This window comes from Balaenoptera borealis, assembly GCF_965194805.1.
Source record: "Balaenoptera borealis genome assembly, chromosome: 12".
Lineage (NCBI taxonomy): Eukaryota > Metazoa > Chordata > Mammalia > Artiodactyla > Balaenopteridae > Balaenoptera > Balaenoptera borealis.
The window spans coordinates 41,689,136-41,712,521 of NC_138869.1; the positions used below are offsets into that span (position 1 = coordinate 41,689,136).

General features: G+C 51.7%; 1 protein-coding gene across 7 annotated transcripts in view; it reads right to left on the minus strand.

Annotated features, from left to right (window-relative positions):
• Positions 1-556: 556 nt before the first annotated feature.
• Positions 557-23,386, minus strand: part of MAPKAPK3 (MAPK activated protein kinase 3) — a 53,690-nt gene continuing 30,860 nt past the window's right edge. For 6 of the 7 annotated variants that reach the window (XM_082346090.1, XM_082346096.1, XM_082346094.1 and 3 more), the window contains 7 exons: positions 22,986-23,065; positions 21,121-21,244; positions 19,843-19,918; positions 19,390-19,514; positions 18,857-18,942; positions 18,505-18,585; positions 16,355-17,798 (listed from right to left, as the gene is read on the minus strand). In XM_082346090.1, the coding sequence (XP_082202216.1) occupies positions 17,649-17,798; positions 18,505-18,585; positions 18,857-18,942; positions 19,390-19,514; positions 19,843-19,918; positions 21,121-21,244; positions 22,986-23,065 (722 nt within the window). In that variant the 3' untranslated portion in view covers positions 16,355-17,648. Of the gene's footprint in view, positions 1,020-16,354; positions 17,799-18,504; positions 18,586-18,856; positions 18,943-19,389; positions 19,515-19,842; positions 19,919-21,120; positions 21,245-22,985; positions 23,066-23,386 lie in introns of those variants that run through there. The other variant, XM_082346091.1, reaches the window with a different exon arrangement.

Here is a 23,386-nt window from a genome sequence, read left to right on the forward strand (position 1 = left end):
GTGTGTGTAAAGGGAGGAGGAGGGGCTTCCTAAAAGCAAGTCCTCTTCACCCACTCGAAGGCGCCGCGAGGATGAGAAGTTACGCATACCTTAGCCTTGAGGAGCTCATGCAGTTGAAGCAACAAAATCCACTGAAAGTGTCTAGAAAATAATTCAAGACAAGATTTAGCCCTTCTCCCTGGGAATGGACTGTGGGGGAGGGGTGGATTTCTCACTTCCTTCCATGTATGGGTCCCCACTGGCTGTGATACCCCAGTCCTCACTCACCCAGGGCAAGTGAGACTAGGGAACAGGGAAGAGGTCAGCCTAGTTCTGGGCTCAGTTCACAGGCCCATTTGTCCTCACACTAAGCTGCTTCCTCCCCCCAGCTTTCATCAGTGAAGAAGGTGATACTTTGGCCTCCATCTGGGTTTTTATTTCTCGAGTTCTTCAGAAGCTGGGTGGGGAACAAGGGACTACTTATTGAGGACCCTCTGAAAGAGTCCCTGTAGACTATAAATGCTACAGACATTCAGAGGCAGGGGGGCCAAGTAGGTCAGAAAAATCCAGAAGGCTCAGCTAAGGAGGCAAGATCACAGAGGATGAGTCTGATTGAACACGGCTCAGGAGTAAAGGGGGGCACTCTTTTTTTTTTTTTAATAAATTTATTTATTTTATTTATTTATTTTTGGCTGAGTTGGGTCTTTGTTGCTGCACGCGGGCTTTCTCTAGTTGCAGTGAGCGCGGGCTACTCTTCGTTGCGGTGCCTGGGCTTCTCATTGCGGTGGCTTCTCTTGTTGCGGAGCACGGGCTCTAGGCACGCGGCCTTCAGTAGTTGCGGCACACAGGCTCAGTAGTTGTGGCTCATGGGCTCTAGAGCGCAGGCTCAGTAGCTGTGGCGCACGGGCTTAGTTGCTCCGTGGCATGTGGGATCTTCCCGGACCAGGGATTGAACCCGTGTCCCTGCATTGGCAGGCAGATTCTCAACCACTGCACCACCAGGGAAGCCCCAAGGGGGGTACTCTTGATGGAGGTTTCACCTACCAAGGCACAGAGCAAAGGAGAGGCAAAGACATGTAGAAAGCAGTAACAAGGCCAGTGTGACTAGAGCCTGAGATTTCCTTGGGGGAGGCGGCAGGTGGGTGGAAGCAGATGACAGAACTCCTAGCAGTCAGTAGAGACAAGATTGGTCAGTTGGTCAAGATATGTTTCCAAAAGGCTCTGCCAGATCCAGGCCAAGTGGCTGGGGCAAAGTTGATGATGGCTTAGAGGAGAATTTGTGCAGCAAGCTGAGAAGCTGCTGTGATTATTCCATGGTTCCCTGATGTGGGGATGTGGGTCTGGCCTTAGGAGTGGCAGTGAAAACTGGGCAGCAGGAACTATGTGAGACCCTCAGGAGGAAGAATGTGACTGTGAAAACTGATTGGGATGGTGGGGGGAGGGGGCGTGGGGTGGGGGGCGAAGGGACAGTCCAGGAAGACACTAAGGATTGCTGCAGTGGGTAGGGATGGCTCTGGCAGGGCCTGGAGAGCCATTCAGAGAGCCCACCTGGAAAAGTACAAGCGTGGATCCATTGATAGGATCTGCTCCCTCCTGTGAGGGGAAATAGATCCAGTAAGGGAACGTATAGGAAAATGAGCATCTTCTCTAACCATCAAGAAAGACAGCTTGAAGTTACAATGAGACCCCTTCTTTGGCCCAACAAATAAAAAGAAAAATTTTAAATGACAGTGTGTAGGCAGTTAGGAATATGAGAGTAGCCTGCCTCATGTAGTGTTTCTCAGCAGGGTGGGTCTAGCTGACCCCCCACCAGCAATATGGCAAGTGGGTATCACAAACTCCAATAATGTTAGTTCTGTGAAAAATGGATCCAGGGAAAGCTCCACACACATAGACATACAATGCAATCCTGTCTCTAAATATTGGAAGTAACCCAAATGACCACCAGTAGGGGATGAATTAATTGAACATGGCATTAGCGCATATAATTTTATGCAACCAATAACAACAACGAAAGCTATATATCAACGTGGAAAATGTCTATTATGTAACATTCAGTGAAAAATAATCAGGCCCAAAACTCTGTTCACAGCATGGTTATAATTATGTAAGAACAATTGCATATAGAAACAAACCAGAGTAAAATATATCAAGAAGTTAACCTTTCCCTCTTTTCTGCAATTTCCCAGTGCATATGAGTTGCTTTTATGACAAACTGACCTGTATAAAGAGTGCAGCTTTCTCAGGAAAATAATACACATGGGCAGGACATGGAGCCGGGCAGCACTCTCGAGTCTACCCTCCCACCCTCCTTGGAGCTCATCCCTTCTGGTGATGAACATGGAGGATTTCTCGAAGCTGGACTCGTGATAGAGAGCCAGTGACAGCACTGGGCATGGATTTCTGTGCATGCTTCATCCTCTCCACTCTCCCCAGCCTGTCTCATCTACTCATCCACCCTGGCTGGGCCAGGCCAAAACTTCCAGAGCACATGGCCCACTTTTCTCTTTCCGCGTGGCCAGTGAGGGCTTTGGTCCCTCAGCAGATGCCTAGAGTCCTCAAGGCTCCTCACTGGGTGTGTGGAGAAAGGCTGCCACCTCCCCTTCTCTGTGCTCACTGCCTCTACTTCCATATCTACATCTCCCACCTCTCCTGTTGGGCTTTCAGCTCTATTCCTCCGCAGCAATGCCTATGTTGAGGTCACCAAAGATTTTTTTTTTTTTTTTGAAATGATGTATTTATCGGAAAGAAGCATGCTCCTCTCACAAACCTCAGGGCAGGAAGTGAAGGGAGGTTCTACCAAGGATGTTTGCGACAGAATGTCTCATGGTTGTTTCTCTGTCTTTGTCCTATTTTTCCTGCTTAGCAGCATCCAATACAGTAACTACCCCTTTCTTGGAACACTTGCTTCAAGAAACTTCCAAAAAACTATACTCTTTTGGTTTTCCTCCTACCTCACTGTTCCTTCTCAGTCTACTTTCCTGGCTCCTTCATGTCCCCCCAATCTCTACTCCAGAGTTAAGTCTCCTTTTCATCCTTCTCCACATTCTCTCCTCTCTTATCTGGTCTTGTGGCTTTAGATTCCATCTAAATCATGATGTTATCCAAAAGCTGTACCTCAAGTTCCATCATTCCAGCTGCCCTCCTGAGACCTTGAATGTCTAATAGTATCCTGAAATGAAAGTGGCCAAAGCTGCACCCTCACTCTCAATTTCCTCATCTCAAAAGACAGCATCTCCGGGACTGCCCTGGTGGCACAGTGGTTAAGACTCCACACTTTCAATGCAGGGGGCCCGGGTTCAATCCCTGGTCAGGGAACTAGATCCCACATGCATGCCGCAACTAAGAGTTCGCATGCCGCAACTAAGAATTCACATGCCACAACTAAGGAGCCCACGTGCTGCAACTAAGGAGACAGCGAGCCGCAACTAAGAAGCCCTCGAGCTGCAACTAAAGGAGTATGCCTGCCACAACTAAGGAGCCCACGTGCCGCAACTAAGGAGCTGGCAAGCTGCAACTAAGGAGCCCACCTGCCGCAACTAAGACCCAGTACAACCAAAAAAAAAAAAAAAGACAGCATCTCCATCCCTGCAGCAGCTCAAGGCAACACTCTAGCATCATCTTTGGTTCTCCTCTCCTTCCCCCACATCCATTCCACAGTGAATTCTGTAGCTCTAACTCCAAATACATCCCAGATCTCCCATCATTGCAGGTTAAACCACCCCTCTCTCTCACATGGAATTCTGCAGCCTCCTTGTCGGTCTCCCTGCTTCCCCTTCTGCTCTTACAATTCTTCCCAGGCAGCCAGAGAAATTTTTTTTTAAGTGTAAATCACAGCATGGCATCCCTGCAGTCAATAGAATGGCCTTCCAAGAAACAAAGCCTCAGCTACTTACTCTGTCTTTCTCTGCTCTCACCACTGCTATTCTACATTGTATTAGAAGTCCCAGCCAGTGCACAGGCAAGAAAAATAAAGGCATAAAGATTGGAAAGAAAAAAGTAAAGCTCTCGTTATTCACAGGTAACATTATTGTGAATGTAGAAAACTACTAGAGCTAAGGAGAAAATTTAGCATTGTCATAGAATACAGATTAATATATAAAAATCAATTGTATTTTTGTAAACTATTCATAAAATAGTAATAAACTATTGGGAAATTAAATATTTTTTAATTCTACTTACAACAGAATCCAAAAACTAAAAATACTAGGTAGAAATTAATGTAAAGTTAGATGTGCAAGACTATAAAATATTGCTAAGAAAAATTAAAGAAGACCTAAATAAATAGGAAGATATGCCATGTTGATGGATTGAACGTAATCAGGACAGTATGGTATTGGCAAATATATAGACAATCAATGAAAGAGAATAGAGTCCAGAACTATACACAGCAAGTGTTTTTTTCTAAGAGTGCCATAGCAAGAAATATTTATTTTTCTTCAAGAATGCTGCTGTCTAGATATCCATATGGAAAAATATAAATCTCAATCCTGAGCTCTCACCATATTCAAAAATCAATTACAGATGGCTCATGGGCCCAAATGTAAAAGCTAAAATCATACAGATTCTAGGAGAGGGAAAAAAATTGCAGAATATCTTTGCAACTTTGGGATAAGTAAAAATTTCTTAAAGAAGACATAGAAAACACTAATCATAAAAGCAAACAATGATAAATTGAATTTCAAAAAAATTTAAAACTACTCATCAAAAGTCATAAGAAAATGAGTAGGTCAGCCATAGTGTAGGAGAAAACATTCCCAACTCATATCCTTTGTCAATGGATATATATCCAGAATATATAAAGAATTTCCACAAGTCAATAATAAAAAAGATAAACAACCCAATGTTTGAAAATAAGGTACAGACTTGAACAGATATGTCAATGGCCAATTATCACATGAAAAAGTCCCCAACATCATTAGTCATCAGGAAAATGCAAACTAAAACTACAATGAAATAACACTACATATACATCAGAATAGCTAAGCTAAAAAGGACTGATAATACCAAATGTTGATGAGGACATGGAGTAACTGGAAGTCTTATAAATTGCTGGTGGGAATGTAAAATGATACAACCACTTTTGAAATCTGGCAGTTTCTCAAAAAGTTAAACATACACTTAATGTATGTCCAGAAATTTCACTAGGTATTTACTAGCCATTTGTCTTAAGTATTTACCCAAAAGAAATGAAAGCATGATGTCCACACAAAAACTTATACATGAATGCTCATAGCAGCTTTACTCATAATAGCCAAAAACTGGAATCAAATAACCACCAAACTGTGGTATATTCATAAAATGGAATATTCTACAGCAATAAAAAGGAACAATAAAAAGGAAAGAGCTGTTACTGCAAAAACATGGATGAATCGCAAATGAAACAAAAGAAGCCAGACACAAAAAAGCTATCTAAGGGCTTCCCTGGTGGCACAGTGGTTGAGAATCTGCCTGCCAATGCAGGGGACGTGGGTTCGAGCCCTGGTCTGGGAAGATCCCACATGCCGCGGAGCAACTGGGCCCGTGAGCCACAATTACTGAGCCTGCGCGTCTGGAGCCTGTGCTCCGCACCAAGAGAGGCCGCGATAGTGAGAGGCCCGCGCGCTGTGATGAAGAGTGGCCCCCGCTTGCCACAACTAGAGAAAGCCCTAGCACAGAAACGAAGACCCAACACAGCCATAAATAAATAAATAAATAATTTAAAAAAAAGAAAGCTATCTACTTCCATACTGTATAATTTCATTTATATGAACTTCTAGAATAGGCAAAGCTTATCTATGATGATAGAAATCAGATCAGCATTCTGTGATGGGGGGTTACTGGGGACTTTCTGAGGTGATGGAAATGTTCTATATCCTGACTGGGATCCTGGTTACATGGGTATATACATTAGTTTAAAATTATCTAATGTTACATTTAAGATTTTACTTTATATAAATTATACCAAAGAATCAAACTTTGGGAGATACTTGTTTGACTCTAACGGTGGCCAATTGACAAACCTATGGTCTGTTCTTAAAGCCCATCATAGACCCAATGCTGTTCCTTATGGAAATCAAGGTGTGGACTCAGATGCAACGTGGATGTGGTCTGGAGGGGTTGGATAAATCAGGCCTGGGAGAAAACTGCATGTATTTGATCTGATTCATTCATCAGGTCCAAGCCAGGCCTTGACTACTGGACTCAGAGTCTCAGCCCTGGAAAGCAGGAGTAGGTATAGATCTGTGCTTGGGCAGATGAACCAAGACTGCCAGGGGATGAGGCTGGAACAGGGGACTGAAGGCTTTCCATCCTTGGGCCTAGGACCAGGTGGTACCCTGAGGGTTTGTTTTGTGCTTGGGAGATGGCCCTTGGCCCTCACCAAATCTGAAGCTTTCTCATCCCTGTCAACTGGTCCTGGAGGCAGCCGGTGGGAGACTGATTTCCCAATACCCAAAGTCTGAGGGATGACATGTTCAGGAGTGCATGTGTGGCCTTTGGAGAAAAGGAATCCATCTCCTTCCTCCTCCACCTGTACTCTCCTTCCTCCAGGCTGGCTGCTGGCCTCCCAACACTGTTTTCTTCTGGCTCCCTGGACCCTAAACTTTTGATTCTTAGAAACTCTTCTGGATAAGCAGCAGACAACCTTCAATGTCTGTACTGCAAAAGCCGTGGCAGGGCATAGGGGCCTCTGGCCTCCTGGCTGCCCTGACCCTCTCTGTCAGATCAAATGCCTCCTCCCCTCCACCTCCTACTCCCCTCTTCACACTCTAAATGGTCCAGGGCCCACCACTCCCTCCAGCTCAGTTGGCGTACCTCAACTCTTGAAGCAGCAGGCTCTGAGTCCTCCTGAGAACCCTGTGAGCATCACCGTGGCCGTTTTACAGCAAGGAAATTGAGATTCCAAAGAGAGGAAGAAACTTGTCCAAGATCATGCACAGCAGCCAGACCCCAGCTCCAGCTCCAGGTGTTTCCTGACACCAAAAGCCCTTCTCTATATCGGGAAAGAGGGGCTGACCTTCAACTTTCTGCAGAACCTGGAATAGGCAGTGCCAGATCCAGGACCGTGACATCCATGGGGATAAGTCTGGAAGCTATGGAAGATACTTTGGGGGAGAGGGCAGTAGGGGAGGCTTTCCTCTCCCTCTACCCCAAGGATATGGTCTACTTTTTTGAGCTCTTTTCTAGACACAGAGAGAATCCTGAGGGCTTCCTGAGCAGTGGGGAAGCCATGGTAGCCCTGTAGGGCTGGCATCCACTGCCAGTGAGAGACCACTAGGGGTAGCCAGCTGGGGCCAAGGTCCCCAAAGTTGTGTAGCAGCATCACTCAAGGAGCCAGTAGTAAAGTAGGTGCCATTCACGCTGAGGCAGGTTCTCAAGGTAGAAGCCCCAGGGAAGTTCTGACAGGGCTGGGGGCAGAGGAACTCTGGGGTCATGGGACTAGCATGGGCTGTGGATCCTGAGTAGACCTGGGTCATCAGGGAGGTCTCAGCTGGAAAATGGGTAGAAGAGCACCTGCCTCTCAGGAGTGCTGCCAGGGTTACATGAACTGAGGTTTCTGGCATCCATGTGGCAATAATGTGAGTTTTTCTTCCTCCTTCCACAGGACAGGAAATCCCAGGGCAGGGGCAACCCACAGGGCTGGCAGCATGAGAACTGCTCCGCTTTTCTGGACAACTGACCTGGGACTCGTTTAAGAATGTCCCAAGGAGAGCTTGTTGAGGAGAAGACTGTAAACAAGGGTGGGTGTGATCCAGGAACTGATGGTGACTTACATGGGAGTCACCCTGAGCTGTCCCTGAGCATCCAGCCACAGTCCCAGTCACCCTTGCAGAGGGGTGCCTGCCTGGAGGCCATGCCACTTGAGCCCGGGAGAGAGGGTCCGATGAGTTCCTCCACTCCTGCTTCATCATTCCCAACCCCCAGGTGAAGCTGCTCCAAACCTCCCGGCTTGTCACCTCCCTTCAGCCCAAGGGTCTCCAGTGGCTCCCTGATGCCTCTAGAGAAGTGTCCACACTCAGCCTGGCATTTATTATCCCACCCTAGGCAGGGCGCTTTAGGCTGCCCCCTGCCTCTCTGCCCATCCCCAGCCGCACCCTGCATCCCCAGCCCACAGAGGCCGAAAGACCACTCCCAGGACCATGCAGTGCCCTCTTGGCTCTGACCTTCCAGAAGTCCCATCGAGTCCCAAGACCAAGCAAAGCCCCCACTCTCCTCTCATGCCTCCACAGCCCTGATTCTGTGACGACATCCCGGTCTTCACCCAGAAGAAGAGAAGGAGCCTGAGGGAGAAGTCACGTCTCCAGCCAGAGAGTGGGGACTCCAGATCAAATGGGCCATGGCTCCCAACATTTCCACAGCTGCAGCCCCTCCCCATCCTCAGGGCACAGCCGGGAAATCCCTTGTGTGTGTCCAGGCTTCAGGCAGCCCCAGTCCTCGGAGCGGTAGAAGGGGGAACATCAGCAGCCAGCCAGGAGCCTGAGGTCTCAGACTCGAAGCACCCTGGGCTCCAGCAGACCTGCACAGGGCAGAGATGGGGCCTGAAAGCCCCACCCTTCACGCCTCCAGGCTCTCTATGCACTGGCAGCCCAGCGCCCTCAGCACCAGCCTCCCTGCACACCCACCCTTCTCTCCAGGCTACAGGCAGCGCCCTGTACACCACTCCCGGTGCCAAGCACTAACACTCCCCTTACCCAAAGGCCTCTGCAAAGGAAGCTCAAGGAAGCCTAACTGAGAGCCATGGAGGCCCCAGGCACAGTCACTGATAAAGTCCTATTTAGGAACAAGCAAAAATGGAAAACAGCTCTGCAGCACATGAGAGCCACGAAGACCCGAGAGGGAACTCTGAGGCCAGGGAAGCTAGCAGACAGGGAGGCTTCATGCGGGGGGCAGACAGTTAGGCTGAGAGGCTGACTTGTGAGCCTCTATTTACTCATTTATAAAACGGGAGTTAAGGGCTTCCCTGGTGGCACAGGGGTTAAGAATCCACCTGCCAATGCAGGGGACACGGGTTCGAACCCTGGTCCAGGAAGATCCCACATGCCACGGAGCAACTAAGCCTGGGCACCACAACTACTGAGCCTGCTCTCTAGAGCCTGTGAGCCACAACTACTGAAGCCCGTGCGCCTAGAGCCCGTGCTCTGCAACAAGAGAAGCCACCGCAATGAAAAGCCCACACACCACAATGAAGACCCAACGCAGCCAAAAATAAATAAATAAATAAATTTATAAAAAAAAAAAAAACGGGAGTTAAGTGCAGTAAGGCACTTTCCAGCTCTGACCTTCCCAGGTTCTATCTATTCATCAATTCCAGCTCTCAAAGCCATGTCAGAACCACACCTGTGTTGATTTTCACTGCTTCAGGATCCACTCCCATCCTTGGAGGGCTAGGTTTGGCCGGTCCAGGAAGTCACACACAGAGGGGAGAAAGTGCAGAGGCCCAAGAGTTACCACTTTTCCCTCGAGGTAATTGTACTCTGAAGAGGAGACATCAGAAGCCCTGAAGCTGGAACCCACAGGCTCTTCTAGGCCCCTCCAGTCCTGATGCCCTCCTCCTCTACCCCCAAATTTAGGGCCATCTCCAGGGAGCCTTCTTTTGTTCACAGCTCCATTACTGTACTAACCTTGTATGACCTTGGACGAATCAGCTGACCTCTGACCACCTTCCTTCCAGAGGGCAGAACCTGGGTACCTGTCTTTCTCCCAAACCTCTTCCCATCTACTGTATCTTGGCCTACTCCAGGCACCCCTCCCAGCTTTAGATGGGCAGGATTTATTCTGCAGAATTAGCTCTCTGAGAAAACCCACCTGACCATCAGAGTAACAGAAGGAAGAAAACCTTCCGGGTCAGGCCCTGAAGGGCAGGCATGGACCACTCATCCCTTGGCAGTGCTCCCAACCCAGGCCCCTGGCCTGTATGACTCATGTGCTGGAGAGAGGAGGGCCTTGTCTCCTGCTGACTGAGATTATATTATAGTACATAGTCACTGCCGAGAATCTCTGCACACCCCACACCCTAGGATCTCCCACCCGAGCATTCACCTAATTCCAATAAGCTTGAACCCCATTTATAGGAGCTCACCAAGAGGAGTTGATCCCCTCTCTCCTGGGCCCAGAGGGCAGAGCCCTGGCTCTATAGAATCTATCTCCAGAGGTGAGTTATATTTTATTGCATCTTCTCTGTGTGGAAATAGACACAGCTACTGGCTTTGTTGATGTTAACAGCTCCAGCAAGCTTTGCATCCACAGTTTAGTGAGTTCAATTTATTGTCAACGATTAGATATTAAAACCATATCAGGGGAGTCAAGGGCCACGTAAGGGTCGACTCAAGCTGTCCTGAGCCCTAGGTCAGACCCTGTTCTGGGTGGTCAGTGGCAGAGCCTATAGAAAGGCGCTCCAAAAAGCCCAATTTCCTGGGGCCCCATAAGGCAGTCCACATACTCCCTTCTGTCCGAGAGAGGCTGGAGCAGCACTCTCCAGGCATATTGCACTCATTTTTGTTCCTCAGATACTTGAAGGTCTTTTCAGCCCCAGGGCCTTTGCACTTGCAATTCCCTCCGTCTGGGATACCCTTTCTCTTGTTCTTCTTACAGCAACTTCTTCTGGTCGTTCTTCCTCAGCTGAATTCCCCTTCTTGGAAACCTTCCCTGACCTTCCTGTCTGTGTCTGTCACCCCACTTTGGCTATGGACTCTGTCATTAAAGAAGGAGTTCTGTCTGCTTAGGTTGCCCCAGCCAATGGTCCAGGGAGGCTTGCCCATAGTAGACACTCTAGGTCAGCCCATCCCCTCATCTGGCTGGCGTGGTGACCAGCCCTGTGCCCCACATTCCCTGGATACCTTTATGACCCTGTGAGGAGTAGCTCTTCGGACCTGCCTTGGCTGCCTCCTCTGCCTCACTGTCTCCCCAGCAGCCCTGGCCAGCCCTGCTGCACAGCCCACTAGACCCTGGCCTGAAAGGGACCTTCAGAAAGAGAGGTCCCCAGAGCAGGTGGGCAGCTCACTCAGACAGGGGCCCTGACTGCAGCTTTTCCCAGGAAGACAGCCTCCTTTCTGAAGGCTTTCAGCCTCGACTCAATACTTCCCCATACACCATCAAACCCTACAGTCTTTTGTGTGAAGCGACATTTTCTAGGACCTATGATATGCTGAGAGCTCTTCAGGGCATCGTGCCTTACCTTTCACAGTCTCATAGTCCAGGGGCCAGGTGTTACTGTCCACATGTTCTAATGAGGAGATGGGCTCAGAGGAGTTAAGGGAGTTGTCCATGGTCACAGAGCAGAGCTGGAAGGGGCCCCAGGCTGTGTGACCCAGCTCAACTTCCATCTCATCCACAGGGAAATGCCTTGACCTTAAACCATGCTGAGAGGTGCCTGGCACTCCCTGCTCAGGTTTGGGGGCCAGAGAGCATGGGAGGCCCCCACCAAGGGCCCTTCCTCTAGCAGCCAGGGACATAGAAGATCAAGGAAGGGTCAGGCAGGGTTGGGATTCTTTGGGCAGGGAGAGCATTTCTGTTAGGGAGGGGATCTTAGAGCCCCATGCTCCTGGATTCAGACCCCCCGCCCTGCCACTCACCACATGGAGGAACCTGGGCACTTTATCCCCATGCTACTCAAGCCTCAGTGACTTCATCTGCAAGATGGGCATAATCCCTGCTTAGAAAGCTATTGGAAGGACAGAAAAGTAAAGGAGGTCACATATGAGACATCCTGGCATACTCTAGATGCTCAAAACATGGGCTCCAATGTGTAACTGGAACAGGCCAAGCCCAGAGCTGGGTAGCCCAGCCCCTCACTCACTGGGCCTTTCTTTGGTGGGGAGACATGGCCCATGAGTCGAGGTCCCATAAACTGGAAGTGAGGCTGCACTAGGGAGGTTCACCACACTGGGGGGCTACTCCAGAGGGCAGCTGAAGGGCCTACCTTGCTCTGCACAGAGGATCTCTTCCAGGTCTGATGGTGGATTGGCTTGCTGGTCTCTCTGGCTTGATGTGAACACAGCTGAAGGTTGGGAGTGGATCTGGGGGCATAATCTACTTTATCCACACAGCTGCTGCATCAGGGGCAGGTATTTGGGGATGAGGCAGGCTCCCCAGTGCCTCCCCAATACCTCCTCATCCCCATCACCTCCTCTTTGTCCCAACTTTCTCTCAACTCCCCACCAGAAAGAGGAAAACAACCCTGCCTAAGAGAGCCACGATCACCCCATCATCTCTACTCTCCTTATTAGCACTTGTTGCAGCCCATCAGACTGTGCAGGTCTGCCTGTCCGCATGAAGTCTGGACCCTTTGAGGACAGTGGGAGAAAGGACAATCTTGAAGCCATTTTTCCATATCAGAGCCCAGCCATGGACCCCAGCAAGTACGTAGTCATGCTGAGTCTCGGTTTCCCATCTGTAAAATGGGATCATACTGCACGATTTGAGATGTTAAGCGTCTAGTTCAATGGCCCATAAACTTTTTTAAAGCACACAAACTCTTGTTCAAATTAAATCTCAGGAGAAAATCCAGTACACAAAATAGCTCTGTTGGAAGCAGAGGCCACATCCTGAGGGTCCAGGGAGTCCAGTGTGAAAAGATCCAACTCTGGAGCCACCTGAAAAGGCCATACCAGCAAGAGGAGGTGGATAGATAGTTTGACAAACTAGCATCAAGAGCCAGGTGTATCTCTAGGGGAGGCAGATGTGGATATGGGGAGGAAAGAATGCATCCTCCACACATGAGATTGGCCAGGGAGCACTAAGAGAGAGAAGCTGCCACCAGGTACCCACTGTCTCACCCCTAAAGTCCCCACCCTGACTACCTACAAGAGATGGGATGAGGAAATGAGCGACCTCCTGCCTCTCACTGGTTAAACAGACTTGTTCTCCATTCTTCACATCCCATTCCTGCCTCCTCACCTTGCCTCCCCCATACCTGTCAGCTGGAATGCACTTTTCCCAAATCTTTGTCTATCCAAATTTGCCCTTCAAATTCACATGTCACCACCTCTTAGAAGCCCTCTATGATTGTCCCCAGCCAAAAGTAGCATCCCTTCCTCTGACCTCCTCCGGCTAAGAGTCTGAGGGCTCAGTTTCTCCATCTGCGAAATGGGAATGTGAGGACTAAGTGAGATGATCCAGGTAAAGCCCCCACATAGTCCTGGCATACAATAGGCACTCAGTAAATGGCAGCTGTTCATTATTATGTTGTGGTCTCCCCCTCCACCTAGGCAGGACCACAGCTGCCTCAGGGTCTGGCACACAGTAGGCATCTACTGAATACTCACCAGGTGATCAGCAGGTTGCCCCACACCCCAACTAACCTGTCCTGACCAGCTCCTATGAATCCCAGGAAACTGGTTCCCTTGAGTCACTGGTTGCCTTCTCCTGGTCAGGGGAAACAGAGAGAGGGCAGAACTGGCAAAGTCCTGGTAGCTGGGTGTGTCACCTAGCAGACACTTAAGTTGCATTGGTGACCAAGGTTTGGGGGCTTGGCCACCCCTCCCCTCTTCCACTGCAGTCCTCCCCCACCCTTGTGAGGATTACTCCCATTTAAGAGGTAAGAAAACTGAGGCCCAGCAAAGTGCATTACCTGCCTGAGACCATAGAGCATTCTCATAATCCACCAACTAGTGGCAGCATGTCTACCAAGGGTGCAGGGAGGATCTGGCCCTGATTAATCAATGTCTCATTTTACTGATAGGGAACCTCAAAAGGTGAAGTAGCTTTGCCCAAGGCTTCATGTAAACCAGAGCTGAGATCTCCTGGCTCCAAACTAAATAACCCCACCCCACTCCACACACAGGGTGGGAGGTGGGCTTCCCAGATCCTTCCTTGCCTGCTGGCCTCAATTCCAAGGGGTGAACATGCTGGCTGTCCAGAGGGACAAAGGGGAGAATTTTATCCTGCTGGGTTTGGGGGCAGCTGTAAGAACCCACTAGGGATTCAAAGGCTCAGCCCAAGACAGCCAGGTTCGGAGACAGCTACCCGGGACCTGTGCCCCCTCCCCACGCCTGCCAGAGAGAGAGAGAGTTTCAAGCAGCCCTGGAAGAATCGAGACCCCTGCAGAGGTTGCGGCAAGCTGCATTTTGAGGCTCAATTCCGACGCTGCAGTGGAGGGGCTGAATCGAGGGCGGAGAGGGGCTGGTGTGGAATAGCAATGAGCCAGGCTGCTGGAAGCCGGCCAGCACCAGGTTTGTAAGACAGAGAACGCTGCTGTCGGCTGGGTCAGGGGGAGCATCACTGGGAAGAAATGTCTCTCACACACACACACGTGCACTCACACGCACACACATGTGAATACACTTCTTATGGATTCTTTATTGAAAGCTCCTGGGGAAACCACATGAAGCCCGGGTGAATGCATGTGTCTGAATAGGCCCCTTGGCTTCTTAGCTCACCTGATACCAGCTAATTGTCAGCATTTGCTCCCATTTCACAGACACGCCACATTGAGGCCCCAGAGTGTGATCTGGCCAGGCATCCAGCCTCCCAGCCCTGGCTTGTGAGAGTTGTACCTGATGCCAGAGATCAGGGGGCCAAGCCCTGGGCTAGGTGTGTTGCTGGGCCAGCCTCCTCAGGGGCTCTTGGAAGTGGCCACACAGATATGGGAGATCCGCGGGCAATCCTTCCATCCTCTCCTCTGCTAATTACCTCTGCTGCACCCCTCCCCACCTAGTCATAGGAGGGGGCATGCCCCCACCAACAGCAATGGGCCAAGTATGGCCAATAAGAAACCTGGGAACGGCATGCAGACAGCTGAGCAGATGCCTCCCTGCTAGGACTACTGAAGCTCTGATCTTGCATGTTGAGAAGGCAGTACAGGAGGAAGATCAAGGCCAGCCCCCGAGAGAAGCACAGACAGGCAAAGTTGAGGGGCGCACAGAGTCCCTCTGTCCCTAAGGCCCTGGTCCTGTGATTCTGCCTTCAGCCTTGCAACCTACCAGGCACCCTCCCCAGCCACTGGGGCATAAATTACCTCTTTGGCTTAAACTGCACCATGACACCTTCTGCAAGGAAGCCACGTCTTTCTTTCATAGCAAATATCAAGTCCATGATTCAACATGTATTTGTGTGATATTTTGTCCTTCTCCCTCATGTGTGTAAACTCCCCGAGGTGAGACTCTATCCTCAGCTTCCACTGCTGCCTTCCTTGTACCCAGCACAGGGTCTCCGGGAGTGGGCACTAAGTAGCCAAGTGAAGGAGTCCGTCTGCACCTCTGCAGCTTTGTGACTAGACAGACTTTACCTGCCTCTGCAGCTGGCTAGCGTTTCACTGGGCAGAGTACATGACAAGGGTTGGTCTGAACCACAGGCTCTGTGAGGCCCCCAGAATTCATTTGGGGACCTCAGGGGCCCTTCAGAAGGGTGGGCCACCCCTTCAAGGATGAAGCCCAGGGCTGGAACCAAGGTCCAGGAAGCCCATATGATGCTGTTCTGGAGAGCAGGTTCTTGGGAGTGAGACCCCATGGGTGGAGAAAGCCTGATTTTCTGGGTGGAAAGTCCCAGAGGTAGATTTGGGGCTGGGCTGCTTTTTCCTTGAGCAATTTCAGGTACTTCTCTCCTTCCTGACAGCTAAGGATGCTGGGGTGGCAAATGGGTGCTGGGCATGAGCCATGCACCAGGCACCCCACTAAGTACTTTACACATCATCTGCCTGATCCCCCAGATGTCTCTCCAGAGTGGACATCATCAACCCCAATACACAGCTGAGGAAATCAAGGTGGGAAAGCGGGGAGGCTTGTCCAAGGTCACCAGGCTAGGAAGCAGCACTCATCTCAGGTGGCTTGCCTGTCCCTGTCTTCTAACATCTCCCGCCCTCCCCCACACCCTGAGGGGAAGGGAGGTGGGGGAAGGAGTGCTGCAGGTGTCAGATGAGCTCTTGGGAAATGGGGAGGACAGGAGCTGGGGGAATATGTCACAGTCAGGGCCCCCCCTCGAGGCTGCCCACAAGGGCTCCCGAGGGCTGAGGGTCCTCCGTCGCTGGAGTAGTCAAAAGAGTCTCCAGCGTCCCGCCCCCTCCCCTCCCCAACACCCTTGCTGCCAAATGAAATCTGGCAGCTTCTGAAAATAGCTCAGCGCTGCAGCAGGCACTCTGCCCGCCCTTCAGCAGGCTGGCACACAGCTGGGGGTGGCCACTGTGGGCAGACGCTGGCACACACCAAGCGGGGGGTGGGTGTCACACACGTAGCGCACCGGGCGGCACAGAGCTGGGGGCACGGGGCAGCTGCCATCCCTTAGCTCCCATGACCTTCCCATGCCTGGTGAGGCCAGGGTGGACCTGGAGGCAGCCTGGCATGTTTACCAGGCCTGAGGTACCCTGTCCAGCAGCAGTGAAATCATTAGTAGGCGTGAGGACATGCCCTTAGGCCACTTTTGTCCACTCATGTAGACAAAGAGAAACTCAGGAACAAGGGGAAAATGTCAAAATGTTGTTTACTAATATCTGGATGTAAAACCCAGCAGTGTTTTACAAATAGTGTAACCACCCTATTTGACGTGATCTAGGATTTCCCTGCCCGTGAGAGAAGCGTAAGGAACCAGCAAACAGGCCGGGGGTCAGGCACTTGCCAGGCCCATATCAGGCGTTCAGCACCCTGAGGATGCCTGGGCAGTGTGGGGCTGGGTGAGCCTGGACCAGCAAGGAAGGGGCACTCTCTGCTCCGACTCTGCCAAAGCCAGGACCAGACCCTCTAAGCGTCACACGGCAGCCCTCCACTGCCTCGGGTCTGACCCGGAGTATAGAAAGAGACCCCTGATTAACGGGGAGCCCTTGGCCCTGCCCCGAGCTATCCACTCTCGCAAAAGTGCACCAAGAAACAACCCTTGCCTTCAATCAAGACAGAATAGAGGATGAACAGTTAAGGAAAGGCTTTCCTGCCTGGGATCTGGTGAGCAGGTGGGGGTAGGGTAACTGTTTTAGCTTTTGTCACAGTGACATTTCCGAAGTAAAAAAAAGGGGTTAAAAATACCTCCCACTCTCAGTGAGACGAGAGGCTACTCTTTGGGTGGGGGGTAGTAACAGGATGCTGGGCCCAGGGACTCTGTGCAAGGAGAACTCCAAGGGCCCTGTGGGATGGGGTTGCAGCAAGACAGGGCTGGACCACCCAGAGAGCCAGGCAGACTGACCCTGCAGCCTCAGGGAGACCAAAGAGGGGTGAGCCTGAGAGAGGCATGCAGCGTGAGGGAGAGCAGCCTCCCCAAGAAGGCAGGCAGACCCTCAATTGCCCCTCTCCCTCCCTTGCTCACTCACTCAGCATTCAGAGACAGCAACTCTGTCCCTGGTCACCATGACAACCAGTGGCCGGATGCCTTTCCCAAGGCCAGGCCCATCTGCCCACCCTCCAGGGAGCTGTTTCCACAGAAGGAGGGAAGCCCAGCCACAACTCCCAGTGGCCTAGAAGTCTAAGGCCATGCCCAGGGCAGGACAAAGTCACAGTTCATTCAGGCCACTCTGGTCAAAGGCACTGCAGCTGCAGCAGGTGGCTCCCTAGCCCCCAGGTTTTGGCCCTTGTCTAGGGCCTGAACCTGGGCTGGAATTCTGAAGGATCAGGGTCACGTCCCCCCATCCTGAAGTTCCAAGTGACAAATTAAAACATAACAAAAATAATCCTTTTGTTAAAAACCATGAGCCTGGGCCCTTTGGGTCAGGGCCTCAGGCCCCTCCAGTGTGTCCTCCAGGCAGAGGCCCAGCTCCCCCACAGCCACATGAGCTACTGATTGTTGCAGCCCTGAGAGGCCGAGGAGCTTCCTGCCTGCTTCTTCCTCCGCTTGAGGAGCTGGTTGTTCGAGGCCTGCAGGTCCTTGATCTTCACCTGGTCATAGTCCACCCGCATGGTTGCCAGGGCACTGGTCATTTCCTCCTGGGGACAGATGTGGGTGGAGGGCAGGTACACTGACCTCAAGAGACATCACCTCCTGCCTGAGTAGCCCCTTAATAATATCAGTGATGGCAGTGACCATCTATGCTGCCCGAGTGCCCCCTGTGTACCCAGCACTGGGCCCATCCCTTTGCCTCATATGATCCTCACTCTAGTCCACTGTGGTAGACACTGAGCTTATCCAAAAAGGCACAGAAAGTATAGTGACTCCCTGGGACCACACCAAGGGTAAGTAGGACAGGGACTTGGACCAATGTCACCTGCTCAGAACCACAAGGCCTGCAGGGGACGCCATCTTGCTGTGCACCCAGGGCACCAGCGCCTGAAGATTGTGCCCTGGTTGCCGCAGGCTCTGAGCTGCTGCCCCATAGGCTCAAATCTGGCCTCCCCTAAGTCTAAAAGCAGGCTGACAACCCTCCCAAATGTTGCAAATCATAGGAGGGATTATGGCCAAAGCTTGGTCGGTTTGACCCCAAAGCCCCTCTTCACTGAGGGCATGAGCCAGGAGCACCACCCTGAACGGGGCAGTGCAGCCCAGTGCTCCAAGTGCCACGGTCAGACAACAGCTGCCGTCACTGACATAAGGCGAGAGGGGGCCGAAGACCCAGGTTCTGGGTGGTCACCACCGTGGAGTCCCTTCTTCCAAAACCCTGCTACTTGCAGGGAGGCTGAGGGAGAGTCCACTCACCTTGACTTCATCCCAGTGGTCTTTGTCCTCCTGCAGCACTCGAGCTGTGTGGAGTGGAGTCTGTGGCACCACCATCAATTGCTGGAAGGAGCCCCAGGCCCGTGGATCAGACCCTGCGGGCACCCGGGACAACACTGGCTGCCCCACCCCACCCCCTTTCTTCCAGTCTCAGATGGGGAAACGGAGACTCAGGGAGGTGAAGGAGCCTGACATGAGCGGTGGCAAAGGCAGGTTATAGGTGGGGCACTACCGCACATCTGTGGCCCACGGCAGGGACTCCGGAGCCATCACTCTTCTGGCAGCCCTGCTCAAGCTCATCACCCTGCCCACCATAGGACGAGGTGGCACTCACGTTGATCCAGGGATGGTTCATGAATTGTGTGATGGTCAGCCTCTCTGTGGGGTCTGTCTTCAGCAGGAGGCGGATCAGCTGCTTGGCTAGTGAAGAGAGGGGAGTGGTGAGGCTGCGAAGTTCCTCAGAGCCAGTCCCCGCCTCCCAGAGACCACCAGCTCTGCACACGCTCCCAAATTCCTAACCCACAGAAACAGTGAGCTAATAACTGTTCCTTGTTTTAAGGCATTAAATGTTCCGGGTAATTTGTTAGGCAGCAATAGATAACTGATATGAGGCAGACTTGTTTGTGGTTTCCAAAGGGAAAATATGAACAGAAGTTAGAGGAAGTTTTGAGGAGGCAGGTTTTGAGCCCGTTTGGCAGATATAGAAACTGAGGTTCAAAAAGGTTAGGTGACTTGCCTAGGACCACAAAGCTGGGATGTGGGGGAAGCTAGGATCTGAATACAGGTCAGTTTGACACCAAAGTGTTCTCTCCCAGAAGGAAGGATTATGGGGTCCAGCGGAGCAAGCTGGGGCAGAGATTCACTCACCATCCTCAGAGACCTCCGACCACTCAGGATTGGGGAAGCCATACTGGCCCAGGCGGATCCTCCTCTTCATCCCCGGGGAGATGGCCTGGCCCGTGTTGGAGTAGAAGGGCGGGAAGCCGCATAGGCTGGGGGAGGGCAGAGGTCATTCGGCACAGGTGTGGGGGAAGCGCCAGGGTGGACCCATTCTCCTCCCTCAAGACCCTGACTGGGGAGACAGGCAGCCAGACACCAAGGCAATAATACCAGCCCTCAGAACTCTGGTGTTCATCCCAGGACCACCATCTGCCCTTGGCATGGGGAGGCCTTCAAGGAGCCTGAAGAAGAGGTGTCCCAAGACCAGAAGGGAAGGGCAGCCTCCTTGAAGAGTGACCCACTCAAGCCCCTCACCAAGGATGGCGGGGACAGAAGTGGTTCTGAGGGTACATGGGGTTGCAGGAGATGGATGGTACTCACAGGATGTACATGATGACGCCCAGGGACCACATATCACATGACTTGTCATACTTCTCTGGACCCAGGACCTCAGGAGCTACCAGGGCAGAGGGCACAGGAGGGGCCTCAGTCCCAAGGGTCCTCGAGCCCAGGCAGGAGCCTAAATCCTGGACAAGGTGGAGAGCAGGTGCCCAAGCTGGGGGATGGGGCAGAGCAGACTGGTGTCTGGCACCTTCTGGGAAGGCAGCATGTGTGTGAAGTTGCGGGAGGAAAAGCAGCTCCCAGATAAAATAATCCCACTTTTAGACTGGGCTGTAAGAAATTATAGCCTCCTAGCTACTTTGGGCCATCTCAGTCTTGGTGTGGGAGGAGAGGGATAGGAGGGCAGTCTGGGGTTTGATGGGGTCCTGCCGTAGGTGAGAGGGCCTCAGCCCGCCAGCTGCCCTGTGTCCCTTGCCTCCTGAATGTACAGCCTAGGTCATGGGTAAGGAGGGGCCACGGCCAGGGCTCTGGGTTCCACTGTCAGCCTGGCTATCATCCCATGGGGCCTTGGTCTTCCCATCTGTTCAATGAGATGGGTAGGCTGGAAGATTTCTAAGTCAAAATACTGCAAAACACGTTCTGGTAAACAGAGTGCCATTCCAGCTGTCTCAGGGGGGCTTCCCACCCCTTAAACAGCTCTTGGAAGGCTTATCCTGAGGGAGAAGAGCTCTCTGTAAAACGAGTCATCACCCCACTCTCCGGGAAGGGGCACTTTCAGCGGGGGCTTCTCCAGATCTGGGGGCTGCCCGCTCACAGAGGAGCAGGGAGTTTTTCCAGGAAGCATGGGTATGTGCACAACCCCGGGTCCCATCCATGCCCTCACCTAAGGGACCCTCTCCCACAAGGCAGGTGGCTGGTACTCTGCATCCCTCTAATGTAGGAGGAAATGCCTGCCCACTTTCTGAATATGACTCCCAGGAAGATAAAAACCAGAGAAAAACAACCGCAGTTGGGCTCCATCCCAGGCTGATGGCAGCCTTTTATCACGTATATATTTAGAGCCACTGTGATGTCATTCAGCTCACAGGCCACAGCCAGAATTTTCCTGGATCTATTTTCAAAAGAAGAAGCTGAAGTTTGGGAGAATATTTTTGCAACCTCCGGCCCCCCAGTCACCGCCTCCTCGCAGACAGAATCCTCCCCTCCCTCCTCACTGGGCTTTAACCCTTTGGCTTCTGCACCCCACTGGCTGCCCCATACCACAGCAGGGTGAGGCGGGTGTGGTAAAGAGGTACAAACCATATCCCAAGGACTCACCCACATAATAGGGAGTGTAGCAGGGAGTCTGCAGGGCATTTTGGGTGGTCTCCTTGGCAAAGCCAAAGTCCGTGAGCTTGAGTACCCCATCTTTCTCCTTGGACGTGTAGAGCAGGTTTTCAGGCTGGGCCAGGAAGAGAAAACATTAGTCTGGAGTTAGGCACCAGGTGGGGGCAGAATCTTCCCTCATCCAGATTGATGCAGGAGGAGCCAGGTCCATCTCACTAAAAAGGCCTGGGTCTTGGCAACCAACAACACGGGTCAAATATGGAGGACACTAATGTGGCTGAGAGGTGACACCTCATCTCACAGAGGGGAAACTGAGGCAGTTGTTCAACCAAGGCTGCATATAAACGAGTGCCAAGGAGAGCCCAGGGGCAGGAAATTCTGAGTTTGAGTTGGTGATGATGCCTTGAGATGCCAAAATGAGGGTTCCGGGGGAAGGTGGGCTGCAAGCGAGCCAGTGCTGCCAAGCACACAGCCTGTACCCAGCCCAGAATGAGCCTGCAGGACAGCCCCCCTGAGGTTGCTCCGGGAGCTAAGACCCCAGGAGCTGCACAGAGGCCATCCTTCCTGGTTGCAGAGCACAGAGAGTCTGAGGGATGAAGGCAGTGGGGAATCTGCATGGAGGAGGCAGCCCTGAAGCTGGTTTTTAATGAATTGGTAGGACCTAGGCCCATGGAGAGGAGCGGCAGAGCTGGGGTAGAAGGATGGGTGTTAGATGGAGTTCCAGTTTGGAGCCAGTGAAAGCTATTTCTCAGGTCCTGTTTAAGACGATCCAACCTTGGACTGGGATTAAAAACAGGGAAGCAGTTTTGGTCTGTACAAAGGAATCTTCTCGGCAGAAGGCTTTTCTCCCCTTGGGAGAAAAAAAGGAAGCCAGGGCCAAAATAAAGCAAAGGTGAGACTGTTGCGGCTCCCCGTGTATCCAAAATCAAAGAATAACTGTATGGGTTGGCAGTAGTCAGCCAGAGGAAGAACCTGATGCAGCAGCTGGGCCCTCAGGTCTCCTCTGCCCAGTCTTAGGAGGAAATAAGCCTGGGGGTGTCATGCTCTAAGTGTGGGGCTGAGGGCCCAGGAGTTGCAGATTCTACTCTGATGGTGGCTGGCACATGCATGTGTGTGCATGTGTGTATGTAAGGCTGCCTCGGTTTGCATTTCATCCATCTGATCTTGATCACCTGTAAGAATGAGTCTTCCCTAGATAGGAAGTTTGGAGAGAACATCTCTCAAGCCCATCCACTGGAAGGGCAAGCAGGTCCAGCAACTGGGATTACCTCTGCTCCTTCATCCAGTACCCAGCAAATGGCTTCTTTCCCCTAAAATGTTGACATTAGAGGGCTCCACCTATGGAAGCTATGGCTGTTACTTCACAGAAGCCCCAACATTGTAAGGCAGCCCCTTCCTGAGGCCTGGCACATTGTCTCCACAAAATCTTTGCTGAATGAACAAATGAATGCATGAATCCCAGTGCAGCAACTGCACAGCCTTGAGCAAGACAATCTCTCTCTGAGCCTCGGTTTCCTCATCTGTCAAATGGGTAATGGCACCCATCTCACAGGGCTGGGTGAGGATTAAACGAGATGCTTATCAGGACTACTGGCTTGAAGTAGGCATTCAATTATTCTTATGGCTATTGGGATTATACAGTGTTTGAAGGAAACAAGGAGACCCATCTGGCTAGAGCAGAATGAATATGCTGGAACCATAGGAGAAAAGGCTGAGAAGAGCAGTCTTGGCCAGGGGGAAGAGGCCTTGAATGCCAACCAAGGAACGTGGCCTCCATCTAGTGGATGCTGGGACCATTGAGGGTTGTGGATGGTACTCTTTCCCCTGGTCTCCGAACCTGGATCCTGGAGCCTCACCTTGACATCTCGGTGGGCAATGTTCCAGCTGTGCAGAAACTGGATAGCGGTGCCAATATCCCTCATGATCTCTGCAGCTTCTGCAGACACAGACAGAGGAGGGGGTCACTGATGTCAGTCAAGGGTCAGGCAGCCTAGGGGGCCCCACCCTATCATCCCTCCTGGGAAAGCACAAGATGGTGCACTCCTCCCACCCAGGGCCCCCATCCCATACCCACACCCTGGTTACCCTAGTTTCCTCTGGGGATGCCCCCAGCTCATCTGGGGCTCTTTCAGCAGGCCTGAGCTACCTCTCCCCAGCTCAACTGTTGGTTGGCACCAAGAGGCATGGAGTCCTCCATCCCAAGGTCATGGAGAGCCCATCTCTGACAAGGTGTCACAGACTCACAGAACCCCTTGGG